The sequence below is a fragment of the Strigops habroptila genome, chromosome 12 (assembly GCF_004027225.2).
Source record: "Strigops habroptila isolate Jane chromosome 12, bStrHab1.2.pri, whole genome shotgun sequence".
NCBI lineage: Eukaryota > Metazoa > Chordata > Aves > Psittaciformes > Psittacidae > Strigops > Strigops habroptila.
The window spans coordinates 6,167,416-6,192,546 of record NC_044288.2 but is presented as its reverse complement, the minus strand read 5'-3'; the positions used below and the strand labels follow the sequence as shown (position 1 = coordinate 6,192,546).

Below are 25,131 nucleotides of genomic sequence, written 5' to 3'. Positions count from 1 at the left end.
GCAGCCACAGCTTCTCTGGGCACCCTGTGCCAGCGCCTCAGCACCCTCACAGGGAAGAGCTTCTGCCTCAGAGCTCATCTCAATCTCTCCTCTGGCAGGTTAAATAGAATCCAAGTGTTGCATAAGAGCAGAAGTTTGCCTGAGTAAGTACACCCACTGTCTGAGGGGGCCTTTTCCCTCTTCTGAGAATTTACTTTCTTTATAGAGAAGGTACATGGATTGCCTAATTATTCAAAGGTAAAGCACTATTTGACCATACAGGTGTGATTGTCAACTATAAGGTACTCCATAATACCTAAGTGACACTTCTACCTGGGCTGTTAAATCATACAATTAAACTCTTAATGGTGTTGATTTGACTTCAGACTCCTTTGACCCTCTCAGTAAAGGACTGGGTTTGCATTCACGTTCACGAGCAAGACGGAGACATAGAGATGGCTTCCCACAGCCAAAAAGACGGGTAAGAAAGTACTTCTGGAACACAAGTTCCTTCCATTTGAAGTGATATAATCATGTGCATGCTTATTCTCAGAAGTAAAAAAATACTGCTCCAGGGTGAAAATGAGAATTGGATTTACCCATGCTGTATATTTTTTCTTGTTCTGCTATATAAGATTCCCCCTCTCCCCCCATAACTAGGTAGAATAAATGCTCTTTTTAGTGCAGAACATTTTTTATATGTTCCAAAAAATGCCAAAAGAGATGTCTTCTAAGTACTGTCATAATCTACAGGAAAGACTCAATTTGTGCTTGTGTAGCTAGAGCAGAATAGAGTTCTGTGCGTATTTATTGCAGCTTTTCTGTAAAATGTGGTTAATATTTGTCCACATAGTAAAAATACATACATATCCATTCAAATTCTATCATGAGAGTGGGATTTTGTTACCGTGTCAGCATAACAATCTTTTGATATGAGATCAAATTAAGCATCCATAGACAAAGTGCTTCTAAAATGTGGATTTGTTCTGATGTGTGTGTTTGCCTGTAGGGTCGGAAGAAGTCTGTAGTTTCTGTAGAGCCCCGGAATCTGATGCAGGGCTCCTACGCAGGATGCTCTGTTTCTGGGATGACCCTAAAGTATATGTATGGGGTAAATGCCTGGAAAAACTGGGTCCAATGGAAAAATGCGCAGGAGGAACAAGGGGACCTGAAGTTTTCAGGTAAATTCTTCTCTCTCCGTGGAAACAGAAATACTTAGCTGAAGAGCACTTGGCATGGAATGTTGCTCAGATAACAATTGGGATTCGATATTACTGAGCTTTAAAGTATTCATGAGGGGAGAAAAGATCTTATGGAATACTGTCTTATGTCTTCTCCTGCATTTAAAAATCATGGCTGTTACATTCTTAATTGATCTGTTATCTATTGTAACAAGCTCTAAAATACCAGATTCCAGTGTTAGAAACGTTGCTGTTTTAACCTCTGCTTCATGTTCATTTGAATGTAGTCATTCTTCAGTTGTAGAAGAGCTGCTCTGTGCAGCTGCAGAGCTTTACTCAGCTATTATCAGGCCATAATTCTAAGTTGACAACACCAACTTGGCCCCAGCTTGGCCCCATCTTTTTCATCTGTAGCTAACACAAAGTATTTGTTTGTCAGCAGAACTGTTTGCTGTAAAAAAAATGTGTGCTGCAACATGAAAATCTCAACAGTTTGTTTCTAGGCTTTACCACTGGAAAGAAACTTTCCAGAGGTCCACCCAGTCTGTGCTGCAACCTGCCTGAAACTAACTTTAAAAGGCACAACTTATTCCTTATGTCTCACAAGGCTGATAGATAATAACGACAATATAAATGTCACTTTGGTTTTTCTTTCTAATTATGGATCATTTTCTTTTTTTCTTACAAAAGCCAGCAGTCCTGGGACTTGGCAGTGTCTAACTCCTCTTTTCCCCACTCTCAAATCCATCTTACGTGCTTGCACTGAGAGTTTTGTGGGCAGGTTTTCAGAGTCAAGCAGAGAATGTCAGTTAGGAATATCATGGAGCTTTTTGAGGATGGTGGGGAAGAGAGCAAACCATCTTAAATACTTCTGCAGTGTGAAGGACTGACTGTGGCAGGGCTTATATAAGAAAGATCCCAAAGGGAAAAATTCTGGTTAGAACGAGATCTGCTTTTTCCTCTTACATGGAATTTGTCTTGTCATTACATGAGAACAGCTGGGTTTTGTTTCCCAGAAGAAGAGTAATCACATGAGTTACTGTGTTTTCTTCTTGTGCCTAAGGAAGCAAATATTACAGTAGTTCCAGGAAACGGTGTCCATCCCAGCCCCTCCCAGAAAGGTTCCTTTAGTCTCAAGCAGGCACTTCTGTAAGTTGTGGAGTGCCCAAACCTGGTAATTTCCTTGCAGATCTTTTGATCAATTCCTTGGTTGCTCTACTTCCCTTGCCAAATCCCACACATGTCCCTTTAAACTCTTCATTCCATCTCCCTTTAAGAAGCCAAACATGCTGCACTTAACTCGTGTCCAAAAATATTAGGAAATACTTAAGATCTTGCTTTCACTCAGGATTCCCCTGAGTGCAGCTACAGAGGTGAAGCCTATTTATCAGTCCTATGCTGCCAGCCTCAAGTGCATGCAGGCATTGCCACACCACATCTTTGGGTTCAGCAGACTCCCTAACTTCAGCTTTAAATACCTGCAGCCTTGTTACTCACTTGCAGTGTTTGTACTGGTTGCACATGCAGGTGGTTTGGCTTTTATTGGCCAAATCCTTGTTTAATTGTTAGCCAACAGATAGGAAATAGTTCACAAGTCATACAAGGTACTTCATGTATGAGATAGAAGATTTAATAGTTCTCCCTACAAGAAATAATAAGGAATGTGTGAAGATTTAATCTGTTGAATTAAGTTCATTTTTCTAACGATTTTCTTGGCCGCAGTTCACCCTGTGAAGCTCAAGGAGGACATTCTCTCATGCACTTTTGCTGAGCTGAGTTTTGGCTTGTGCCAGTTTATTCAAGAGGTGCGGAGACCAAATGGAGAAAAATATGATCCTGACAGCATCTTATACTTGTGCCTTGGAATTCAGCAGGTAACTCAGACAATCATGGTGTTGCTGGGAATGTACAGAACTTGCCCTGGTTACTTATGCTTTATATTCATAGCCTGTGTAGCTGCTTGTTTTTTGTAGAGGAGGCAAGAATGTATGATTTTTGTGCTTTATTCTTGTCTTAATCCCATGTTGGACTAATGTGTCTGGACCTTTTTATGATCAGAATGAACAGGCTGCTTGTGTGTTTGGGAGGAATGTGGCATAGAGGGCAAGGTGTTTCTACCTAGGCACAAATCTTTAGGCTTGGTACCTTTTTGATCGTTTTTCATGCATAGGAAAGATTTGCTCCTCAGAAATACTTGCTTTATGGTGGAATGTTAGATCTAAAAGAGTTGCTCTTTAATATACAAGGAAGAGGTTACTCAGCAGAGACTGAGCTCCTTCAGTGCCCAGACTGCTACCTGTTTTGTTGGCAAAATTTACAGAAAAAATCCAATGGGAATAAGTACACTGAAATTAATGAATGCTGAGAGTCATCTGCTAAGTCCTTACTCCCTGTCTTGAAACAGTTGCAGTACAAACCTGGTATAATATTAACTTCTGTTTAAAACTCAATATTCAGTATATTTCTGTTAGGGGCGTTTTTTGTTTTTAGAATAGCCTGCTTGTTCCTTTCCTTGAACACTCATTTGGAAATGAGCACTCAAAAGCTACCTCTGCTGTAAAACCTGTCATTTGACTAGGCATTAATAAGGTCTGGGAGTATCAGCTATTTTTTTGTGTTCCAGTTTTGATGTATTTATTGTTACAAACTCCTGACTTGTAGAAAACTTCTTTTAACTGCTGCTTGACAACAGTTTAAGGGACTTTATCTTGATGCTGTAAGTTGAGCTGTTTCAGCAGCCTAGCGCTGGGCCTCTGTCTGTTGTCAGGAGGTAGTAGCACACGAAGTTCTTTTCAACACAGAAATACTCAATAACTTTTCTGGGGTTTGTAGACAGACGTTTTTCAAGAGTATTTAACACTTAGAGGGTAATGATTTTTCAGAAAAGAGCTCTAGAGCTTGGAATATTAACAATAATTCTTGCTTAGATCTCTCATTTCATACTGGGGAGGTCCCAGTCCCTGCAGAAAGTTTGAGTTGATATCTTACTGAAGACTTCAACAAAGATTTTTGGACCTTGAGACACTGGGACATAAGAAAGGAAAAGACTCTGATGTCCTGTATCTTCTCTGCAATGTTATATATAATCACAAACTGTATGTCTTCCTTTTTTTCTCTTGTAGTACCTGTTTGAGAATGGTAGAATAGATAACATTTTTACCGAGCCCTATTCCAGGTTTATGATTGAACTTACAAAACTTTTGAAAATCTGGGAACCTACAATTCTTCCAAATGGTAGGACAATTCTTTTGTTTTGTGTAGCTGCATGACAAAGCCATATGATAAACTAATATTTTCTCAGTGCCATGAAGAAGAATGTGATCTGAAGCATTCACTCTAGTCTCCTCTTTGTCCACCATGTAATTGTTTGTGGTAGACTAGCATCATGGATTTCATGTCTGTCTCTACCAGTTATGATTGCACTTAAATGTATCTCTGCCTTTGATCAATCTCTCAACTCCATTGAAAGAAAAGCTTCCTATTCTGGTAGTCAACATGCTAGTTCTTCTCTTCCCTCAGGTTTTAGCTAATCTTTTTTGAATCCAGGTAGCCAGAATCATACAGTGTTTGAGATGAGTTACTCCAAATACCATGTACAGTTGCACAGGTATTTCCCTATTAATACTGGAAGTACTCCTGATAAATCCAAGGATCACATTAGCAAATCATTGGAATCTTGTCTTGGCTCCTTAACACCAAGGTCTTCTCACCTCAGCCATTTCCAAATTAAAAGTTCCCAAATTCTATAGATATTTTTAATTGGTCTTTAGGTATGGTCCCTGCAGTTTATCAAGTTGGACACCAGCTGTATTAGCATATAGGATCTTTTTCAGAGTACCAGTGAAACTTGAGTGATGTTTGCAACTCCAAACACGTATCCATTTAGAAAATGAACTTTTTCTTTCATACAGAAATAATCCAGTTACTCATAGACTGCTGCATACAGTGCTGGGGTTTGGGGTTTTTTCACTACAAATTTCTTATAACCCCCCATTATGTCCTTTTCCTAACTGACTTCTGATAATCACAGTGGGCTATTTGTATATAAAGATGGTACAATTGAAACTCATGCTCCACATCTTAGGAATTACACATTTTTGCAGTTGGCTGACTGCGGTTTAATACAGTGAAAGTAGAACTTAGTGAGATTCTGCTGGTGTCTGCAATCTTACTTTATAGCCTTCTCTCCATTCTTCAGGTACTGGAAAATCATGCTGTTCCACAGCTTGGTTCTCCATGCTCCCTCTTATGCTTGTGCATGCAGTGTTCTTGGGTTTATTGGAATTACAATTGTTTATGGCAGGTCTGAATTTGATCTGATACGCAGTTCATTAAAGTAGAAGATTAGCTGAAAGAGGACTTAAATGCACCTCTGACAAAATCTGCCTCCTCAGTTGTACTCATTTCTGCCTTCCCCTGCTCATGTGTGATGTTTTCATTGCTTTGGGAAAAAATCTGAAAAGCTTCTAGATTAGACACAGCCTGTAAAGTTGTTCATTTGTAGCTGAATGTAGGGACAGCCTAAAACTGCATAAATAACACTTACTTTTTCTTTGCCCACTGTTTCTAGGTTATATGTTCTCAAGAATTGAAGAGGAACACTTGTGGGAATGTAAACAGCTGGGTGCATATTCCCCTATTGTTCTATTGAACACGCTTCTGTTCTTCAACACCAAATACTTCCAGTTAAAGAATGTCAGTGAGCACCTGAAACTGTCCTTTGCCCATGTTATGAGACGCACCCGAACTCTGAAGTATAATACTAAGATGACATATTTACGTTTTTTCCCACCCTTTCAAAAACAAGAGGTAGAATCAGGTGAGTGCTTTCTGATCACCTCCGTTTTGGCAATGGTATTTGCACTGTCTGCTCCTTTTTTTAATAAGGATTAGAGAGAAAGACATGTTACGCAGTAAGCAGAGCTATGACTGTGCTGTTATCCTCTCTGTTTTCCATTTTTTTTCACTCCAGTAAGGTTTAGAGTCAAATTCTGTGTGAGCCAAGGCATCCAGTAAAAACTTACAAAAGGGGTGCCACACATTTGGCTGCAAATCTGTTTAATAGACTTCTGTAACATCCTAGGCTTGCAGAAAATTGTATTGACTACTGTATGACTTAAAAGCCTTTTCTGAACTCCTGCTCTCAGGACTTCATATTCTTGAGGTCCAGGCCCTTATTGTGCCCTTTTAATTCCCAGATTTATCCTAGGTCTGTGCAGTGAACAAACACAGCCCAGCAGAGAGCAGCAGTTTAGATGAAGCTAGGAGGTTGCACATGAGTTGGGAGTACCCTCTTGACCTCAGAGGCAAAGAAAGAGAGATTTTTGTTCACAGTTGGTTTTTGGTATTTGGAAAAGGGAAGTTTTTGATCCTGTTGGCTTCTTCAGCTAGTTAGTTAGTTAGTTCCAGTGTGTTACATGAATTCTGCTTTATGAGGGAAAATTATATCCTCCATATATCCATGCCTGATTCTGGTTGATTTTGTAGAAGAGGAATGGGCTGTGGATGGCCTGTAGCATGTGCAATCTTGTGCCCATCCAGCAGATCAAACCACTTGCCGGATAATCAGTTCAAGCAGAGTGTTTGTGTGTGATGCAAAGTCCTGTCACTAGATGTAAGGGTAAGAGACAGGGGCTTATTCTTGAAGGTGCTGGTTTTCACTGAACTTCTGCGATGCCCTTTTCGTGTATCCAGATAAATTATCTGTAGGCAAAAGGAAACGCAGTGAAGATGAGGAGATTCCAGCAGCAGTGGAAATGGCTGAAAATACAGATAATCCCCTGCGATGTCCAGTCCGACTTTATGAATTTTACTTATCAAAATGGTAAGTGACAGAACCTGATTTTTCATCTGTGTATAGATTAGAACGGGCATGTGAGCAAAGATCCCACTCGGATCTTTTGTGCCTGTGCTGTGGGTTCCTGTCTGCAGTTCCTGGTCTCTCAGTGTGAATGGAATCGTGGTGATAGGACTTCCAGCATCAGCACTGCTGTTAGACTCAGCAGTATTTGTTACTGGTGTTGAGTCAAGAGTAGAGTTACAGAGAGGGATGTGTTCTTTAAATGTCTCTTTACACATCCACTGGGTATAAATGTAAATGGAGGGCATTGCTACAGTGACCATGGCATTCTTATCTCCTTTAATTCCCATACAGGATCCTTCTTTTGAGAAGATTCTAACTAATACCCTGCCATCATGTGAAAGAGGGTAGGAAAAGTGTGCATTAGGTAAAACTGCTGATAGCTTTTACCTGCTGAAATGTGAGATTAACTTGTATTTAGAAGTTAGAAAGGAGACTATATAGCAAGGACGTACATAGGAATTGCCTGCTTCTATATAAACTTTCAATAGATCATTGAGCAGGTGGAATATGATGTTCTTCTCTTTTCAAAGAAAATACACATGAAAAATGAAACAGCATCTCATTAGTGTCAGCTAAAATTCAAATAAATCACCATCAAAAATGCACCTACTGAGCTTACTACAGATAGTTCCATTACTTAGGAAAGACGTGCCTAGCAGTTGTCCCGACTCCTTGTCTCCCTCTTCTTACTTCCCTTGGCTTCGCTTGCGTGTCATTAGAAACTTTTAGCTGTCCTTGGGCTGGGGAAACATTATCATGCTCCTTCTCATATATTACAGCTGAGGCCCTGCAGTGGTGCAAGCAGCCGTAAAAATTCACTCTGCTGCTTTAATGTGAATATTCCAAAGCCAGGCAGGAGGGATCTTTACTGTAGAGGGTTTTGTGTCTTCCTACCGGAGCCTGAAAGCTGCCCCAGAGCCAGTCTTTCAAGCAGATGGGTTTACCATTCCTTGCCATGAGCGGGCCAGCTAGGATTTAGTTTTGCTAGCTCTTGAACATTCCCTGTGCCAAAGTGCATGGCAGTTCTGGAAAATTAGAAGCCCTTTCATTCAGAGACTGACTGTCAAATGCATCTATCAATCATATCAAGATGCTAGTACCATTAATTGGATGATACTGTCATTGAAGAACCACATCTGTAACGGAGTCTCTAATTTTCTTTGTTTCTAATGCTAAGTGACCTGGAAACAACTTAGCTGTTCCCTGAGTAGAAGGGGGGAAGCCAAGTCACTAACAAAGAGATTTTAATTAGGCTGTTCAGATCAGTGTCATCATCTCAATGTAACTCTCATTTTCTTTGCTGTCTCTCCTTCACGTTTGTGTGAGTAGGGCTGTTGATGGTGCCTTGCGATAATGTGCTCTTGCTTTCTTTATGTTGACAGTTCTGAAAGTGTGAAGCAGAGAAGTGATGTATTTTACCTTCAGCCTGAGCGCTCCTGTGTACCCAATAGCCCCATGTGGTATTCCACATTGCCAATAGACCCAGGAACCTTGGACATCATGTTAACACGTATTCTTATGGTGAGGGAGGTACACGAAGAACTTGCCAAAGTCAAATCAGAGGACTCTGATATCGAGTTATCAGACTAACTGAAGTGGGGTATTTTCCTTTGACTACACATCAGAAGCACCAAACTGTGAATACGTCCAGCCTTTGGAAAATGTGTATCAAATAAGCCAAGATAATGTCACCTACAGGCATATTTTGAACCACAGTGGATGTACAAACTGGAACTGGAAGGAAGCAAGCTGTGTAAGCTGCAAAAACCAACGTCCTGTGGCACCGATAAATCCTCTGAACAAATTCCAGATGAACTAACCTATTTGAGTGGTGCATAAATCCTTTCTCTGTTTAGGATTTAAAAGAGTTCTGAGATACTTTAAAGGAAAATGGTTGTGTGAAATCTACCATAACAATGTTGGGCATGGAGAGCTAGACTGTGGCTCACGTGACGTCTCAGCCCGGTGGCTGGCAGTCCTTGCTGCCAAAGAACGCCTGGAGCTCTTCACGAGGCCAGGAGAGGAAGTGGTGGTGCTCAGGCAGACACCTTCTGTTATAAAGACACCTACACACGCTTTTCTAATTGTTTTTGTTTGGAAACTGGGATCAAATGGTAGGAAGGCAGAAGCCACTGGCTGTCTAAACGGACAACTGTCTGGCTGCTGTTAAATGGGTCACACGATGCCAGAATCTAGCTCTCGGTCCAGGCCAATTCCAACTCTTAGCTCTGTTTGGTCTTCGACGTGGAAGAGGTGCTGTAGGTCCAACTTCAGAGCGATCATGTTACGGGATGAACATTTCTGGGGTATGTACAGGAGAGTGACTGTCCTGGGGTATGTGCAGAAATCCCTTCCCTAGCCCAGTAGCTCTGCAGTCTGTCGATATAATCTAGCAAATACTGTGGTGCGCGGAAATTGTTTTTCCCTTAAGGCAGCTTTCCTTTCTCCTCTTTCCCTACTCCCATGGTTTTGGTTATTTTATAAGGCAAATCTGGAGGGCCTTGTCATTTCAAATGGAAGATACACTCACTTTTTCCACCTTTGCAACGCGTGCAGTGTTGTACAAAGGATGCAGTATTACTTTTGACAGCTGAACTGTGGTAGAAAATTACCATGTGTGTTTTTTTCCCACCCCACCCAAAGAGATTTAGTCATAGTGTTGGAAATCAAAAGAGATTTTTTTAAGGCTTGGCTGTTACTGTGTCTTTTGGAAGAGAAAAGCTCCCACATTGCGCTTGGAGGACGGGACATTGTCAGATGCTGTCTGTATCTCCCGTTTTCTCAAGCTATAGATGTGTGTTTCTGATGACCAGTGGTCACAAATTCATTGGAAACCCAAACTATTTTTAAAGAAGAGAATTGTATGGTTTTTACCTAGCTCTGGTCAGTTATCCATCTTCTGTAACAGGGGTCTGATATTTGATCTTGTCACTAAAATTTCAAGAGATGAAAATCAACAGCCTTGAGTTCTATTTCCTTTTTTTTTTTCTTTTTTGTTTTGTTTTGGTTTTGTTTGGTTTTGTTTTGTTTTTTAATTATTTTTTTAGCAGTAACAGAAGTAATTTAACAAAAAATAAAATCAGAAAGTAGTCTATTGACGTCGTGTACTCGGTAGTCCTGTCCCTGCCTGTAACAGATTTCACTGATGTATTTTTTAATACAGAAAACTATGTGAAAAGTAAACCTGCCCCTGATTCTGTCTGATCAAAGCCCATCTGTGTCTGTCATTTCTGATCAAAGATGCTGCTTTCTCCATGTCCTGGCCTAGCGGCCCATAATACATCCCCTGCCAGTGAACGACCCAGGCTCTTGGAGCTCAGGGATGCTCCTGGAGGCTCAGATGTTGTTCCATGAACACTAACCTGTCCCTCCCCATCGTTAAATAGTGAAACAGCAGGCACAGTATTTTGGATTGGGATGGTTGATAGAACGTTTCAGGGAAAACAGAATCATTCTGGAAGGATTCGTTTGTACGTCTGTAGGGGTCTGAAGAAGTCTGAGCTGTGTCTGTTGTGCATGGATGTGCCCAGGACCTTGGCAGTAGGAGAGGGAAGGATCTGGGAATTCTGTACTTCCTAGGCATCCCTTCAGCTGGTTTCTCACTCTCTCCTTCCCTGACATCCCTCCCCTCCAGGGAATAAGCAAGGGAACAGTTCGGATAAGCTGTTGGGGGGGACAGACTTTGGTTGGGTGGAGATTGCCTAAAAAACAGTATCACATCTGAGTTTTCACTTAATAGACATTAACAGAAATATTCCCGTAGAATAAAGTAGTATATTTGTATCTTATGAGAAACTTACTCATTTTCTTCCTCTGAAGTCCCTCACTCTTTCTTGTCTGTGGCCACTTTCACATACATTAACTTTTTGCAGGTACTTGGGGTGAAAGACATTTGCCTTTCATACTCTCTCAGCAAGAAAAGATTAATCACTTTTAAGCTTGACTGGCTGAAAGCAAAGTTGTCAACCATTGTGCTAACTCCTTTTACTTCATGGCTCTGAGCTGAGAAGGGGTTCAGTGCAGTTCAGTGGTAGAATTAACAGAAGAAATAGTTTCAGTTTTAATTTCCCTGGTCAGATACCTTCTGCTTGGAGGCCCTTTGGCCATGGTGTGTGTTGCCCAGGGTGTGCCTGGGCTATTTTTGCCTCTTGAGGAATTTCTGGTCGCACTGGTTTACAAGCTGGATTATTTTGAAGGATTAACATTATTAATAGATTTTTGCACACAGGATCAGTTCTGAGCACTTAGACACGTTCTTTATAATCGATAGATCCCAATCATTTGCTGACCGTGCAAGAACGTTTCTTATTTGAAATACTCTTTTAAGGAGCAAATCAGGCTGTAGTCTCAGTGTGGACAGAGAAACAAGGAAGAAGAATAGAAGATGATGCTTCCTGCTAACAGGGTTTCTATTTCTGTACACTCCCACTGCAAGACACATGTTTAACCCCTTCATTCCCAGCGTGTCAGGATGATGGCACAGCTCTGCAGACCGGTTTGGGACCCTGGCAGTGAGTGTGTCATGTTACTCCCCACCAAGCGTGTTCTCAGTGCTGGCTGCTCACAAAGTCTTTGGATTTTTGCAGAGATCTTTGTTTAAACTGCTTCTGGAACGTAGCTGTTACCTGGCAGCTCTCCCTGCGAGAGGTGCTCGCTGCAAACCTGCTGCTCTCTCCAAACCTGCTGCTCTCTCCTGGCTTCGGTTGACTAAAGAAGGAACCGGCGCACGCTGAACACCACAGAATTAAGTGCAAACTGAATTATCTTACAAATTACTCCTCCCACTACTATCTAAAAGAAGCCCCTGGATTTCTCTGGCAGTCATCTCCAGCCGGCTCCTCACAGACTCCAAATGAAACGGCAGCAAAGACTCACCTCACATTTCCCCAGGGTGTGCTCCCGCGGGGGTGAGGCTCCAGCAGTGCAGGTTCAGTGCCAGGGGCACAGAAGGGACTCTGAATGTGCAATAAAGTCTTCAGGTTTTGGTGGCAATCTCAGTAACTCTTCTCAGTCCCTTGAGCAAATTTCACTGTTGCCTTAAAAAAAAGCAAGCAGAACAAATGCTCATATATAAACCCCATACGGTGCTCGTCTCAACTCACCAGCACCTTGCTCACGATCTAGGTTGGAGTTTTGCTTCCATCAGCACAACGGGTTCTCCCTGTTTTTTCTTCCACACGTCATCCGTTTTAAACATTCCTACCAGAGCCGAGTGCTAGATCTGGTCAAGGGAGAGTTGCAGAGTTGTAGAATGGTTTGTAGAGTCAGAAAGGCTCAAAGGAACTTGGGTATCTTGGATTCTTCTAGCTGCAGAACTTACATGTCCATTGGACATAACATTCACTAAGCTCATGGTTTTTCAGCAGAGATACGTCTTCTGTTAAAGAAACAAACCCTGAAATAGCTTAGATAAATTCCCTTTTCCCTCCAAGCAGGTGATAATTTCAATTAGACAGTCAAGCTAAACGAAGCATCAAACACCAGATCTCAAAATGCATCCCAAGTGCACATTAACTCAAATCCGGTCCAGCTTCCCGGTGTTCAGACGTAGGGATGGGGAGGCTGCAACAACCGCTTTAGCCAGAGCAAGGTTAATTTTGTGGTTCACAGCCAACTATCAGATACTCCAACAAACAGCACACGTAGGGGGCTTAGCTCTGCGAGTCTTGGACGTTCTATTTTCTCTTCTACGTATCTAACACAAAAAGCCAGAACAATCTGGAAAGGTCTTTTTGACCTGCTGGGAGCCCGGCTGCTGCGTTTGAGAGGAGGGGGTCTGTGGGTGATGACTTCTGACTTTCTCCCCAGCTAAGCCACCAACTCATCCTAGAGCCCAGGGTCCAGTGGACACTTCACTCCCGTTGTACCAGTGAAGCCTCATGTTCCGTCCCTTGCCAGTCTGTACCTCGGTCGTACCCACCTGTAAATTGGCCAGACTTTCCTACCTCGTTTGGGCATTATGAGGCTAAATTCTGTAGGATGCTTTGCAGCCCCGTGATGAAAGGTGCTATATAACTGCAAAGTGTTACTTCAAAAAGATTTAAATAGGTCACCAGTGCATCATAACCTATATTAAAATAAAAAAAAAAAAGACTTTTTCTTATATGAGAGTTTATAGAGTTCAATGTATGGTATTAATAAGTGAATTATTGAGACCCCAAAAATAGTTTTTGTTTGAATCGTATCTGTATTCCGGAAAAGTGATTAAAAACCTTTAACCCTAATAAAAGAGTACATCCTCATTTCCTGTATGATGTTGGAATCTGAGTTTAAAAGCAGACTTGCAGAGATTTTAAGGGGGGGGGGAGGTATTTTTTTTAAGCCAGCACTAAAATAGCAGCTTAATATCGTCACGAGAAGGCTTGGTCTTTCCCACACGGCCATACAGCAGCTCACACCGAGTTCCACTCCTCTTTGGAGCCTCTGGGACCGACTGTAGATCACCCACCAACAGAGTTTGTCACACGCCTTCCCCCAGCCCAAATGCAGGGGAACACCATCAGCGAGCGGGGGAGTCCTCGGTCGAACATCACCTCTGCTGTCACCCTGAAATGCCAGAATCACCCCCGAGCCGCACCAGCACCACCACTCACCTGAGACCGTTACACAGCGCTTGGTGCGCTTCCAGCAAGGACAGGGAAGGTCTCATGGGTTCCCACACGAGGTTCCTGAGGCTCTTCTGTGTTAGGAGCTGCCGGAGCTTTACTCCGTGCAGGTTTTAACACCCTGATCATGCAGCTGGTTTACACGTAGCTTGAACTGTGCTGGTGCACCCACAGCCAGGGCAGTGCCTGTGCAGCCCGTGTAGCGTTGGGGTTTAAAGAGGCTGCTGAGAAAACAGGTACTGGCAACCACAAGCAAAAGAATCAATTACACAAGTGCTGATGAAAAGCTCCCAGCAGCCTGAAGAGTGAGCAACAAGTGAGGAGGGTTGGAACTAGATGATCTTAAGGTCCTTTCCAACCCAAACCATTCTATGATTCTATGCCTTGGCGCAGCCACAGTCACCAGCAGGCAGCACAGATGCACCATGGAAGTGTCTGGGGGTGCAAGGGAGAGTGTTCCAGTGGAGGCTCAATAAATTATCATCATTATCACCATGACGCAGCTGCCACTTTCATACCGTCATTTGGGGTGAGCTGGGTTTGCACAGGGATGGGGCTTCAGGAGACAGGGAAAATTGGAAGTACAGTGAAGAACGGTGGCGTGTGAAGGGCAGAAGCGGTGGGGCAATACTGTGGCCACTTACTGACTGACACTGTTGCTTATCTCAGGTAATTAATTATAAAGAGCAACTAAAACTCAGTTGATTGCCAGGGAGAACCTTGCTCACCTGTGCTTATGGCACAGCACAGGACACACACCATGTGTCTGTCCAATCTGCCATCCATCACCACCACTATGTGAATTAAACATAGTTTATAACAAACCTTCCTACAGCCTTTCAGGGGAGTAAGTGCAGGGCTATAAAAACTCCAGTTGGAATCTGTTCCTGGACCACTGCAAATCCTGAGGCACTTGATGGGTACCAGGACACCGACCACACACCAACCACCACGACAGCCCCGTCTGCAGATCACCTTTATTGGTTTCCATGCGCTCATTGCTCAAGCTTGGCCACGGCTCTTATGAGGATGGCCAAATCGCTGGGGTCTCTGGGGGCTTCCCAGTGCCTGCCATGCTACCCATCAGAATCCTTGTCCTGGAGGGTCTCCCTTGGACAATTGGGCACCAATTGCTGCACCGAATGACCCCAGAAGAGATGTCAGCCCAATTTTGGCACCAAGAGACAAACCTGCAGCTCCTGCAAAGATACAATGAGGTGTGATGCTCTGAGAGCATTGATGCTGCCCACTGAGGGACCCAGCACCGGGCAGAGATAGCCAAGGACCTCTCTGGACTGTACCGGGGAGCAGACTTGGCTCCCTGAGGGCAACCAGCCCCTTTCTGCTGTCCCTTTCTGGCTCCAGCCAGCACTGTCGATGAACACAAGTGCTGTTCTTAGCAGAAGAGCAGATGCCTACCGCACAGCCCCGATGTCCTCAGCCTTGGTGCCCTACCCAGCAAGTCCTGACTCTTCCCACCACATCATGGATTCATCCCTTCCCCATGGTTTTGGGTGATGCACACCAACGATGGGCTGAAGATCTGCTGTGGCTCTACAACAAGCTGAGCGTGTACCCCCTGGGATGGACCCAGCGCAGCTCCCCTGCCCTCCCCACTCACCGATGGACTGCAGCACGGCCACGGTGCTGCCGGCAGCCACTCCCCCGCCGTTGGCTATGGCAGCTGCTGACATCATTTTGGCAGCAATGGAGCCGGCGGTGATGCCGGCTCCCGTAAAGCCCAGTGCCCCAATGGCCACCGGGATGCCAATGAGCACCACTCCTGCAGGCAGGAAACTGCAGTGTTAGTGTGGCCTCTGCGACCTGCACCTCCTCCTGCCACCAGCGCAATGGATCTGGCCTCCCAGAAAGCACAGAGGTGTCAGAGCAGGGAGAAGGGCTGCGGGGTGCAGGGATGGGGACACCCAATGCTCAGGGAGGACAGAAGAGAGGGATTGGTGTGGGAGAGGGGTGCTCAGGTGTTGGAACAGGCTGCCCAGGGTGTGGTGGAATCATCATCCCTGGAAGTGTTCAAAAACCATGTGGATGAGGCCCTCAGTGCCATGGGTTAGTGGTGGCCTTGGCAGTGCTGGGGAACGGTTGGACTTGATGATCTTAAAGGTCTTTTCCAACGTAACTGATTCTATGAAAGAAGAGAGGAGAGAGGACAGGAAAGGGAGGCAAAGGGAAGCGAGGCGAGGCCCGGCCCGCCCCGCAGGGCTGCAGCAGCGGGTGCAGGCTGATCTCCAGGCACAGGCCAATGCTGTTCCCTCCCTCGCAGCAGCACCCGAAGCCTCCCCGGCCCCGCAGCGCCCTCAGCCCGACCCTGTCCCCCGCTGCCAGCCCGGGGGTGGGACTGGGCAGCGACCCCGAGCACGGCTCGTCCGACGCCCGCCCCTCACCTGCTCCGAGCCCGGCTCCGATGGCTGCTCCTTTCGGTTTACTTGTCATGGCTAAAAGGAGAAGGCAGGGGGAGGGCAGGCGGCTGCAGCCGTTCCCAGCCCGCCGATTCCCCCTTCAGCTGCCCCCGAGACAGGCAGACACCCCGGGACGAGGCGAGCGGCTGGACCGGGCTGGAGGGAGGTGGGAGAAGGGAGAAGGGACGCGCCGCGGGGTGCCCCTGCCCGCTGTACCTGCCCGCCGCGCTGCCCTCCTGCCTATCGGTCCCGAACGGGGCCGGCCCCGCTCGGCGCGTCACGACGCGGAAGAGGCGGTGGCGGTCTGCGCTGGGGGGTCTTTATTTGGGGGTCAGATACAGCCGATACAGGGGAATGGGGGGGATGCAGGGGGTCGCAGCGTGGGGACGGGTTGGGGTGAGGGTCCCGGTGGGCATGCGGGGGATCACTGTGCAATAGCCCCGATGACAGCTCCCAGGGCGGACAGGATAGCCTTCACAGACGTGGGGAGTCCTGCTGCCCCTGAGAAAGAGGAGGAGAAATCAGCCTGAGCCACCCCCCAGCCACGGCGTGGGGTCCCCACTGTGCCCCATCGCTTGGGGGAGCCCCCCAAGGAGGAGCATCCCCCCAGACCTCACCATCCAGCATCCCCATGGCCAGCACAACCAGTGGGGCAGAGATGGGCACCCCGAGCTGATGGGACCCCAGTCTTCCCGCTCCTATGGCCACCCCAAGCCCTCCCCACACTACTGGTACCACCCAGGGAAGCCAAAACAGCCCTGGCCGCCCCACAGCACTGCACCAGGAGCACTCACCAAGAGACTGCCCTATGGCCACGAGGCTCCCGGCGGCCACCCTCCCACCGTTGGCTGTGGCAGCAAGAGACATCATCCTGGCAGCCACGGATCCGGCTGCAATTCCGGCTGTGGTGAAGCCCAGAGCATACAGGGCCGCTGGCACCACAACCAGAGAGAGCCCTACACGGGAGAGCAGCAGCGGTGACGCTCCCACAGGCACACGCATGTCCCCAGCCCACAAAACCCTCAGCCCTGATTCACTGCTGTGCCCCCCAGCCCTGAAATGAGGGGTACAGGGAGGCAGAGCTCCCGCTCACCCGGGACAGCCTAGAGTGATGCAGGGTCCCATGGCCAAACCTCTCTTGCTGGGGCATCAATGAGCTTCCCGGGACAAGCCAAGGGACAACATGTTGGTGAAGGGGCAGCACCCCCTGAGAGGGGTCTGTGTGTGCAAAGCAGCAGCGTGAAGCCCCAGGGAAGTGACTTATTTCCGCACAGCATCACCCATCCCCATGCCCACCAGTGCCTTACCGATCCCTACGGCTGCCCCGATGGCAGGGCCAACAAGTTCTGTAACAAAGACATTGAGGGCGGTCAGTTGGCAGGGCTGAAAGCTCTGGCTGGCAATACCAGGGGCTCCCCGCACCCCTGGGCCCCCTCCTGCCCACTGGAGCAGCGTGTGCCCCTTCCTGGGAGCATCCCGGTGCCTCCCACCACCAGGACAGCAGCTCCCACCTTCCCCAGACCTCCCCACCCACAGCCAGCCCTGAGCCCCTCTTGCTCAAGAGCAGGGGGAGGGTTGCGTGCACCCCGTGTCCCCCACGCTGTCCCCATGTGCAGCTTACCCATGGCGGGCTGGCGGGGGGGCAGCCGCTGGAGCGAGAGCTGGGCTGAGCCTGGTCCTTTGGGAGCAAGAACAAAGAGCTTCTTCCTAAGGCAGCAAGTGGGGCCTTGCTCTGCGTGTGCACCCACGGCCACCCCCCTCCCACCCTGTCCTGCCCCACAGGAGCCTCTGGTCACCCCACAAAAGCAGAGACCCCCCCAGACCGTGTGTTTCTTCCCAGCCCAGTGGGGCGAGCAGCCCCCCAGCTTTTGTTCCCCCCCTCCTTGGGAAAGGGGCGCTGTCCCCAAACACCCATCACAGGGTCCCAGCACCACCGACCTGTCTGTCTGCTGATCAAGAGGCCAGTGCGGGGGGTTCCGCACGCGCCGGGGCCTTGGCTGACGTGAGGACAGCGGGTTTCCAAGAAACAGCTCTGCTGGGTTTTGTTTTCCCGGAATTCTTGGCCTGTGCCGGTGTTTACCCTTCATGGTGTGCCCGGTCCTGCCAGAGCAGGAGGCAGCGGTGCTGCAGCTCCCCCATCCCCAGGGGCTGGACCCAAAGGCTGCCCCCATAGGGACTCCTCTACCTCCCGGGTCCCACCACGGGGATGGAGGTGTGGGGCGAGCAGCCAGCCCACCGCTGCGGGCTGGGATCAGCAAGGGTGCAGCGGGTGCCGTAGCTCATGCGCCGCTGCAGCTGGTTGAAGGGGACCAAATCCAGTTGCAAGTTGATCTGGTTCCTTTTTACCAGCCCCAGGGACACATCGTCTCTCCGGAGGCGCTGCCTGGGCCGGTGCTGGTGATGGTGGGGGTGGAAGGACCCGGTGCGGGGGTCCCAGCCCAAAAATACATACTTCTTAACATTCCATAACGCCGGCCGACTCCATATGGGCATATGAAGAAGTATGTAGGGTTGGGAGGGAGAGGTGGGCAGCGTGGGGCTGCCCTCTGCTCCCAGTGGCGCCCATCACCTGCGGGTGATGGGGCACTGGAAGGAGCCGGTGGCCACGGTGAAGCCCGAGGCTGAGGGAGCACCTCCGGCCGCCGGTGCATCCCCCCCTGGTGGTGGCACTGCCCGTAGGGACCCACAGCGCCCGCAGCCACTCTGGAGCAGGGGGACCGGCGTGTCTGGGGAGCAGCACAGCGCCGCGGCCAATGCACGTGTCTGGGATGCAGCTTCTGCACCGGCCGGAGGATGCTCAGGCTGGCGACGCACCCACCGCCGGGTGCTTTGGCTGGTGGTTGCCCTTTGCGGGAGGTGGGATGCTCCAGGACGTGCCCAAAGCTCAGCTCTTGGGCCACAGGGCACCTCTGAGGAGATGGGACCGTGTCCCGTGAGCCCGCGGAGGTGGGACCCCATCGGCCCTCGCTCTTGGCAGGGGTCCCCACCGCTGCTGCAGTGCTGGGTCAGGATGCACCAGCTGCAAACCCCAGCACCCTGCAGCATCCCCAGGACCCCCCACACCACCCTGTCCCCGCCCCCCCCCCGCTGCAGCCCATGGACCAGAGCAGCGGATGCAGCTTGGTGCCTCTGAGGCCAGCGCTGGGGGGGACCCAGCACCCCCTCCCCACGCTGCAGCTCTGGGCAGAAAAGGCTGGAGGTGCCGTTGCCCATGGGAGGGGATTCAGCTGAGACATCAGGGGCTTCAGACCCTATTGGGGTTGTGGGGGGGCTCCCCAGCCCCAGCACAGGGTGTGCAGGACAGGGCGATGGAGGGGACAAATGTCACCACAGCCCAGCCACACTTTGCCCCCATCAGCCCTGGCCCTGCTGCCTCCCTCTTCCCGGTGACCTTCCCACCGCTAAATCCCCGGCTGGAGCGGTGCGATGGTGGTTCCCAGGCCTGTCCCCTCGCAGCACGGGGGAGCAGCACCCGGGGCAGGAGGGACACATCGTGGCCGTGACTCAGCGCCAGGAGCTGCGGCCACCCGTGCTGCAGCTCTCTGCAAGTAGCCGGTGGGTGCCAAGGGCATGCTCACGGCACCCACAGGCAGCAGAGACGCTGCTCGGTGGTCCCCAAAGCCACCAGCCACCCCCGTGGGGCACGGGGCTGCTGCCAGCACAGCCACAGCCTCAGAGATGCTCCACCAGCACCCCAGGACCTCTCACATGGGGACCTGGCACTGGCGGCCCCCAGAGACGCGGCTCCCAGGACCAAGTCCCCAGTGGCGGGGCAGAGCGTGTCTGGGTGGACCAGCCCCTTTGCCCCTTCGAAGGACTCCAAGCGGATGCCTGGAGGCTGCAGAGATACCAACTTAACCCTTGGGGCTCCCCTGGCCCCACCGCAGATGCTGTCACAGTTTGCTGGAGGGGTGCGGGGGCCTGGCTGGGCACTCGGGGAGCAGTGAGAGCTGGAAGCCGTCAGCTGCAGCCACCCCGAGCCCCCAGAGCCAGGGCGCGGGGTCAGGGCTCTCACATCAGCCCAGGTCAGCTCCATCCACCTCGGCTGACCTTGGGCAGCCTCCCAGGATGGCGGAGCTGGAGGTACCAGCGCTCGGGGGGGGCTGCACAGCCCCATCCACCGCGCGGCCCCTGCATCCCTCAGCCAGGCGCTGCTGGTGACCTTGGGCTGCACCCAGCAAATGGGACATTTGCCACGTCCAGGCCACCGCTGCCCTGCCCCACAGCCTGTCTCTGCCCCACCGCCTGCCCTGTGCCCAGACATTCCCTGTCACCAGCACAAGCCCCTCTGCAGCCCCAAGCCCTCCCCAGCGCTGCCCTTAACGGCTGCAGACACATCCCCAAGCAGAAGCTCTTCCACAGCTCCTCTGTGCCCCTGCTCCATCCTGGACCCCCAGCCTGGGCAGCCCCTGGGTCCCCCAAGGGCCCTGGGCAGGGCGCTGGTGGGCACCAGGGGCACATGGCCTTGCAGGGGAGAGGCAGAGGAGCCGGGGGGGCTGCTTGGGGCTGGCTGTGGTGGCACCCAGGAGCCTGCACAGCACCCAACAGCCCCAACCTGTCTATAAAAGGAAGCATCTTTTTCCCCCGCTCCCCCCAGCGCCGTGCTCTGCAGTCGCTGCCTCGCAGGGGCCTTTCCAAGTTTTACTGTTCAGCGCTGCCCCCCCAAGCGGCTCCCCCCGGCTCATCCATCCTCAGCAAACCCACTGCGGCAGCCGCTCAAAGCAACACCACAAGGCCCAGGGAGGAGGAGGGAGGTGGGTGCAAGGGGAGCACCGATGGAGGGTGCCTGGAGGAGCACCCTGGACCCTGCTGGTCCTGCACCCCTTTGCCTGTGGGCATTGCCCCTTTCAGCACATGGCCTGTGGAGCCCTGGTGCACCCGGCCATGGTGGTCAGGCTTCTCCCTCTGTGTGTGTCCGAACCACAATGCTGAGATGCCCAGAAGTTGGGCTTCACCTCCCGCCCCATCCCATTGGTGTGGGGTGTCCCCACTTTGTGCGGCCGAGGGCACCCCGGGGCAGGGGTCACCAGCCCCACTGCAGGGGATAACCCACAGGAGACAGGTCAGGCTCTGCCCCGCTGCCTGCGGACACGAGCACCCACCACCCGTGACCGCCCTGCAGCCAGGACCTGCCGGGGGTGCCCCCCAACCCCACAGAGAGTTCGCTGCTGCCTCACTCCTCCTCCCGGGCTGGCCCGAAGCTGTGGTGACCCCCAGCCCCACTTGTCCCCTCCCTGCCCACACCGAGCTGCAGCCAGGAGCTGGGCAGCAGCAGCAGCATCCCCAGCCCGCGCGGGGCTCAGCACCAACCGGGCTCGCTGAAGGTTAAACGCTGCCGGTGGGAAGATCCCCGCTGCCCTCCGCACACCCCGCACGGTCACTCACGGTGCTGGAGGTGACACCGTCCGGCTGCGGGCTCGGCTGGATGCGGTGACACGCGGCACGAGCACGCTGCTTCCCCGCTCGCCTTGACTTTGCCACAGGACTCCTCCGGCTCGTCCGCAGGAGCTTGCAGCATCCTCCGGTTCAGCGGGAGAAGTTCCTCGCCAGGGAGGGAGGGAAGGAGGGAGGGATTTAAGGCAGACCCTGCCTGGGATGCGGATGCCTCCGGGTGCAGGTGAAGACCCTCCGCTCGCTGGGCACCCCGCAGCCCCCTCCTCGCACGCCCCATCCCGGGCTCGGTGCCCCAGCACATGGCTCGTGGTGTGCCCAGCTCCAGGGATGCTGCACGGGTGCGCTCTGCTGAGAATCCATCTCCCTCCAGGACCGGGCTGCCACCAGCCCGCAGCAACCGGCCACCTCTGCCCTCCGCTGCCTGCCCGTGTCCCCTGCGCACATGGCGGGAGTCCTGGAGCAGTGCCATGGGCACAGCTAGGCCCAGCGCTCGGGAGGGTGAAACCTCTCACTGCTGCAGCCACAGGGGCTCCCTCAGCCCAGGGCAGCCCCACAGGGATGGGGATCCCCCGGCTGGTGTCCCCAGCGCCCGTGGGGCAGCTGGTTTATAGCATCCGGAGCAGCAAAGCGCAGGGGTACAGGGGTACCCTGCTGTCCCCAGGCTCTCGTCCATCCTACCTCTGCCTGCAGAGAGCCGGCGGGGCGAGGGGGACCCTGGCTCGGGGCTGCAGCGGGGGCAGGATGCTGGGAGACACCTTATAGTGATTCCCAAAGGGAAAAGCCAGGACAAGCAGCAGCGTCCCTCCCGCGGCGGTCCCGGCGGCTCCCTCCCCACGCCGGGTGCACTCTGTTTGCCTGCTATTTTTGGCAGCCTCCTAAGAGCTCCTCTCAGGCTATTAATAATGAGAGTGCGAAATTCGTTTGGCCTCTCCTATATAAGGGAAGGTAGAGGCTTAGAGGCAGCTAAATATACTGGCGCGTGCGGGAGCAAGCGGGGAGGCTTTGGCACCGAGTGTGGAAAAGAGATTGTTTGAACAATGGAAAGACGGACTCACCCGGGACACGGGGCCCTGTGCGGATGGACGGACCCATGGAGGAATGGATGGAGGGTGATGATGACCATGGGCCTGCTCCACAGCACCCACATCACACCCCGATACCCCCCAGGGCCCTGCTTCGACAGGAGGAGGCAGCACAGGGCACTCCACCAGCCAAACCCCTGCAAACCCCGGCCTCTGCTGAGGCAGCGACTCCTGCCCTGGCTCTGCCACCCTGCCCTGGTGGCAGCAGTGCCACAGTGTCCCCAGGAGCTACAGCACCCCTGCAGCGCCCACATCCATCCTCACAGGGATCTCAGTCATTACCTTGTCAGCCCCTGGCTCAGGTGAGGTGTGGGAGCTCCTGTCGGCGCTGAGCCTGGGGAGAGTCCGGCTGGAGGAGGTGAAGCAGCAGCAATTGAGGGAATCCTGATGACAGGAAGGTGCTGGGGAGCGGCGCCAAATCCACACGAGGAGCAAGGACAGCGCAAGCAGAGGGGTGAGAATGTGTGTGGAGAAACCCCCCCCCAGGCTCCACAAAGAGCCCTTTTCTCTTTAACCCCTCCGAGCCATGGGTGCTGCTTAGGGAGGGACAAGCAGAGGTTGTATTTGCAGCTACACCGAGCTCCCCAGCTCAGTCATGGCTCGACAGGCGCCCTGGCCTTGTACTCAGCATCACAGTGGCCGCATCCATGTGCCCCCTTCCTGGAGGCTTCCCTGGGGTGCTGAGCACCAAAGGCCGGGGCAGGCACAGCAGTGGTGAGCAGAGTCCTCGAGGTGCTGCCTCGGCCATGGGCGCCACTGCCTCAGCTTCCTGAGCTGTGAAACTCCTGCAACTACAGCTATTTCTCAGCCCGAGAGGCTCAACCAAGGAGCAGCCTGGGGGTGCTCTGAGCCTCCAGACCAGACCCAGACCCCCCCATGGGGAGGTGACACTGCTGAAGGCAGGAGCAGTTCTTTGCGCTTGGGGCAGCAAGAAACCCTCTCTCCCTGTAGTACCCTGGGGCTGGTGCAAGCTACACCTACCCCAATGCAGCGGGAGCTGTTGGAAGCCCAGAGAGGTTTGGGGTGGCTTTAATCCGAAGGCAGCTGCTGGGGGCAGGAGGGGGAGCCCAGCAGATTTGGCTTCTCACATCCTCAGGTGACATTGAGCAGCGTGAACTCCCAGGGCTCCAGCACAACCCGAGGACCACGTGAGATGCGCAGTGGACAGAAGGGCAGCTCTGAAGGTGAGTCTCCTCCTCCCTCTGAAATATCCATGTCCCACGGTGCCATCAGGTCCCTTCTGGCTGCTGTGGTGCTACAGCGAGTTCCCTACAGCAGCCAGGCACAGTGACAGCTGGGCAGCCGCCTTCATCTCCTTCAAGGACAGCAAATAAATGCTCCTTTGCTGCATTAGGAGGTGCAGTTATCCCAGGTGTGGGTGCTGCTCAAGCCCTGACGGTGCTGCTGGTTTGTTTTCCAGTGAAATCCACTGCCAGAGCCTGCCTTGGTGTCAGGAAACAGCCCACGGCAGGTCAGGAGACCCCGTGCCTGCTCAGCAGGACACCAGGGGCAAGAGCCCTTGGGCTGAAAGGTGACTTCAAGTAGCAGAAGCTGATTATGGTTGTGCTAAAGCAGGGGCAGGCAAACAAACCAGGGATCAGAACACAAGCACCGGGGCTGTAGCACGCACCTTGGCACCTCCTGCTCCCTGCACTGAGCACAACCTTCAGCACGCCGGGGCTGCCGCACGCTTGGCTGTGTGTCAGGGAAGCTCCTGGCAGCCCCGTTTGCTGCGCTGGTCCCGGAGCCCCACCGAGCTCCAGAGATGGAGCAAAGGCAAAGCCTCGTCCATCAGCACCAGCTGGGACCCTGCGAGCGAGGGGGAACCTCCAGCTCTTACACCCAGAGCACAGTGGTCTCAGCAGGAGCCGTCCCACAGCTGGACCGGGAGAAAGCAGCAGCAAAACGTCTGCCCTGTTCATTTGCAAGAAACATTTTGTTTAAAAAGAATGACTTTTAGTCTCGAGCCAAGCAACACTGCCAGCAACAAACACTGTCAAACGCAAGTTCACCCAGGTTGGGCAGCCCCCTACACACAGCAGAACGAAGAAAACATTTAAAAGCAAAACTATTTAAAAACTAGAATGCACCATTTGCCTCAACCATCCCCAACTGGTGTTTGAATACATTGAAGAAGAAAACAAAACCAAGTGAAGCTGATGGCTCATCTAACTGATGTCTCAGCTTTTAACTTCCTTCCACACATGGGTAACTTGTAGCCAGCATCTCTAATTGTGAAATCATCGTGCATAGCAATGCAGAAACCTTCCCCAGCAAGGTCAGCCCCGCTCATGGCACTCAGGTAACGAACCAGCAGCGTTATCAGTGATGCCACGGGGAGGAGGAGAGGGTGGCAAGGGATTCCAAAGCAAGGCGTATGTGGGCACGCCTTGGGAGAGGTCTGTGTTACTGGTGCACTGAACAGTCAGTCTGCTCCAGCCCCTGCGCCAAGGGGCTCCTACATTGGACCAGAAGTTGCTGCCGTCAGCCTGGGAGCATCTCCTTGCCTCCAGCAGCTTTCCCCATCCTCATGCTCCCACAGGGGAGGGTGCAGTCGCTGAGTATTCCGTTTGGTGCAGCCCTCAGCGGCACCGAGGGTTAAGGCGTGGA

The 25,131-nt window shown here is 51.4% G+C and overlaps 3 protein-coding genes across 22 annotated transcripts in view; 1 reads left to right on the top strand and 2 right to left on the bottom strand.

The window, feature by feature from the left end:
• The window catches only part of ZMYM4 (zinc finger MYM-type containing 4), a 42,566-nt gene extending 29,323 nt beyond the window's left edge, over positions 1-13,243 (top strand). For 16 of the 18 annotated variants that reach the window (XM_030504347.1, XM_030504359.1, XM_030504360.1 and 13 more), the window contains 7 exons: positions 366-460; positions 989-1,160; positions 2,883-3,034; positions 4,283-4,394; positions 5,731-5,979; positions 6,855-6,984; positions 8,406-13,243. In XM_030504347.1, the coding sequence (XP_030360207.1) occupies positions 366-460; positions 989-1,160; positions 2,883-3,034; positions 4,283-4,394; positions 5,731-5,979; positions 6,855-6,984; positions 8,406-8,613 (1,118 nt within the window). In that variant the 3' untranslated portion in view covers positions 8,614-13,243. The other 2 variants (XM_030504357.1, XR_003994142.1) reach the window with 2 other exon arrangements.
• Positions 13,244-14,587: 1,344 nt separating this feature from the next.
• Positions 14,588-16,317, bottom strand: LOC115615785 (interferon alpha-inducible protein 27-like protein 2A). Of its 2 annotated transcripts, none has more exons than XM_030504364.1 (4): positions 16,262-16,317; positions 16,031-16,081; positions 15,250-15,411; positions 14,588-14,827 (listed from the first exon to the last, which is right to left on the bottom strand). In XM_030504364.1, the coding sequence occupies exons 2-4, from the start codon at positions 16,077-16,079 to the stop codon at positions 14,712-14,714; spliced, it is 327 nt and encodes a 108-aa protein (XP_030360224.1). In that variant the 5' UTR covers positions 16,080-16,081; positions 16,262-16,317; the 3' UTR covers positions 14,588-14,711. The 2 variants fall into 2 exon arrangements, with proteins under 2 accessions (XP_030360224.1, XP_030360226.1); XM_030504366.1 differs by having other exon boundaries at positions 16,031-16,113; positions 16,262-16,298.
• Positions 16,318-16,347: 30 nt separating this feature from the next.
• On the bottom strand, positions 16,348-18,189 carry LOC115615784 (interferon alpha-inducible protein 27-like protein 2A). Of its 2 annotated transcripts, XM_030504362.1 has the most exons (5): positions 17,984-18,147; positions 17,667-17,752; positions 17,353-17,391; positions 16,840-17,001; positions 16,348-16,546 (listed from the first exon to the last, which is right to left on the bottom strand). In XM_030504362.1, the coding sequence occupies exons 1-5, from the start codon at positions 18,130-18,132 to the stop codon at positions 16,470-16,472; spliced, it is 513 nt and encodes a 170-aa protein (XP_030360222.1). In that variant the 5' UTR covers positions 18,133-18,147; the 3' UTR covers positions 16,348-16,469. The 2 variants fall into 2 exon arrangements, with proteins under 2 accessions (XP_030360222.1, XP_030360223.2); XM_030504363.2 differs by lacking the exon at positions 16,840-17,001 and having other exon boundaries at positions 17,667-17,723; positions 17,984-18,189.
• Positions 18,190-25,131: the final 6,942 nt, after the last annotated feature.

Coding starts and splice junctions, on each gene's coding strand:
- LOC115615785 (XM_030504364.1), bottom strand. CDS start 16,079: ATGACAAGTAAACCGAAAGGAGCAGCCATCGGAGCCGGGCTCGGAGCA. Junction 15,412..16,030: donor CGGAGCCGGGCTCGGAGCAG/GTGAGGGGCGGG, acceptor TCCTGCCTGCAG/GAGTGGTGCTCATTGGCATC. Junction 14,828..15,249: donor GGCCGTGCTGCAGTCCATCG/GTGAGTGGGGAG, acceptor GTATCTTTGCAG/GAGCTGCAGGTTTGTCTCTT.
- LOC115615784 (XM_030504362.1), bottom strand. CDS start 18,132: ATGAAGGGTAAACACCGGCACAGGCCAAGAATTCCGGGAAAACAAAAC. Junction 17,392..17,666: donor CCCCCGCCAGCCCGCCATGG/GTAAGCTGCACA, acceptor TCTTTGTTACAG/AACTTGTTGGCCCTGCCATC. Junction 16,547..16,839: donor GGCCATAGGGCAGTCTCTTG/GTGAGTGCTCCT, acceptor CCTCTTTCTCAG/GGGCAGCAGGACTCCCCACG.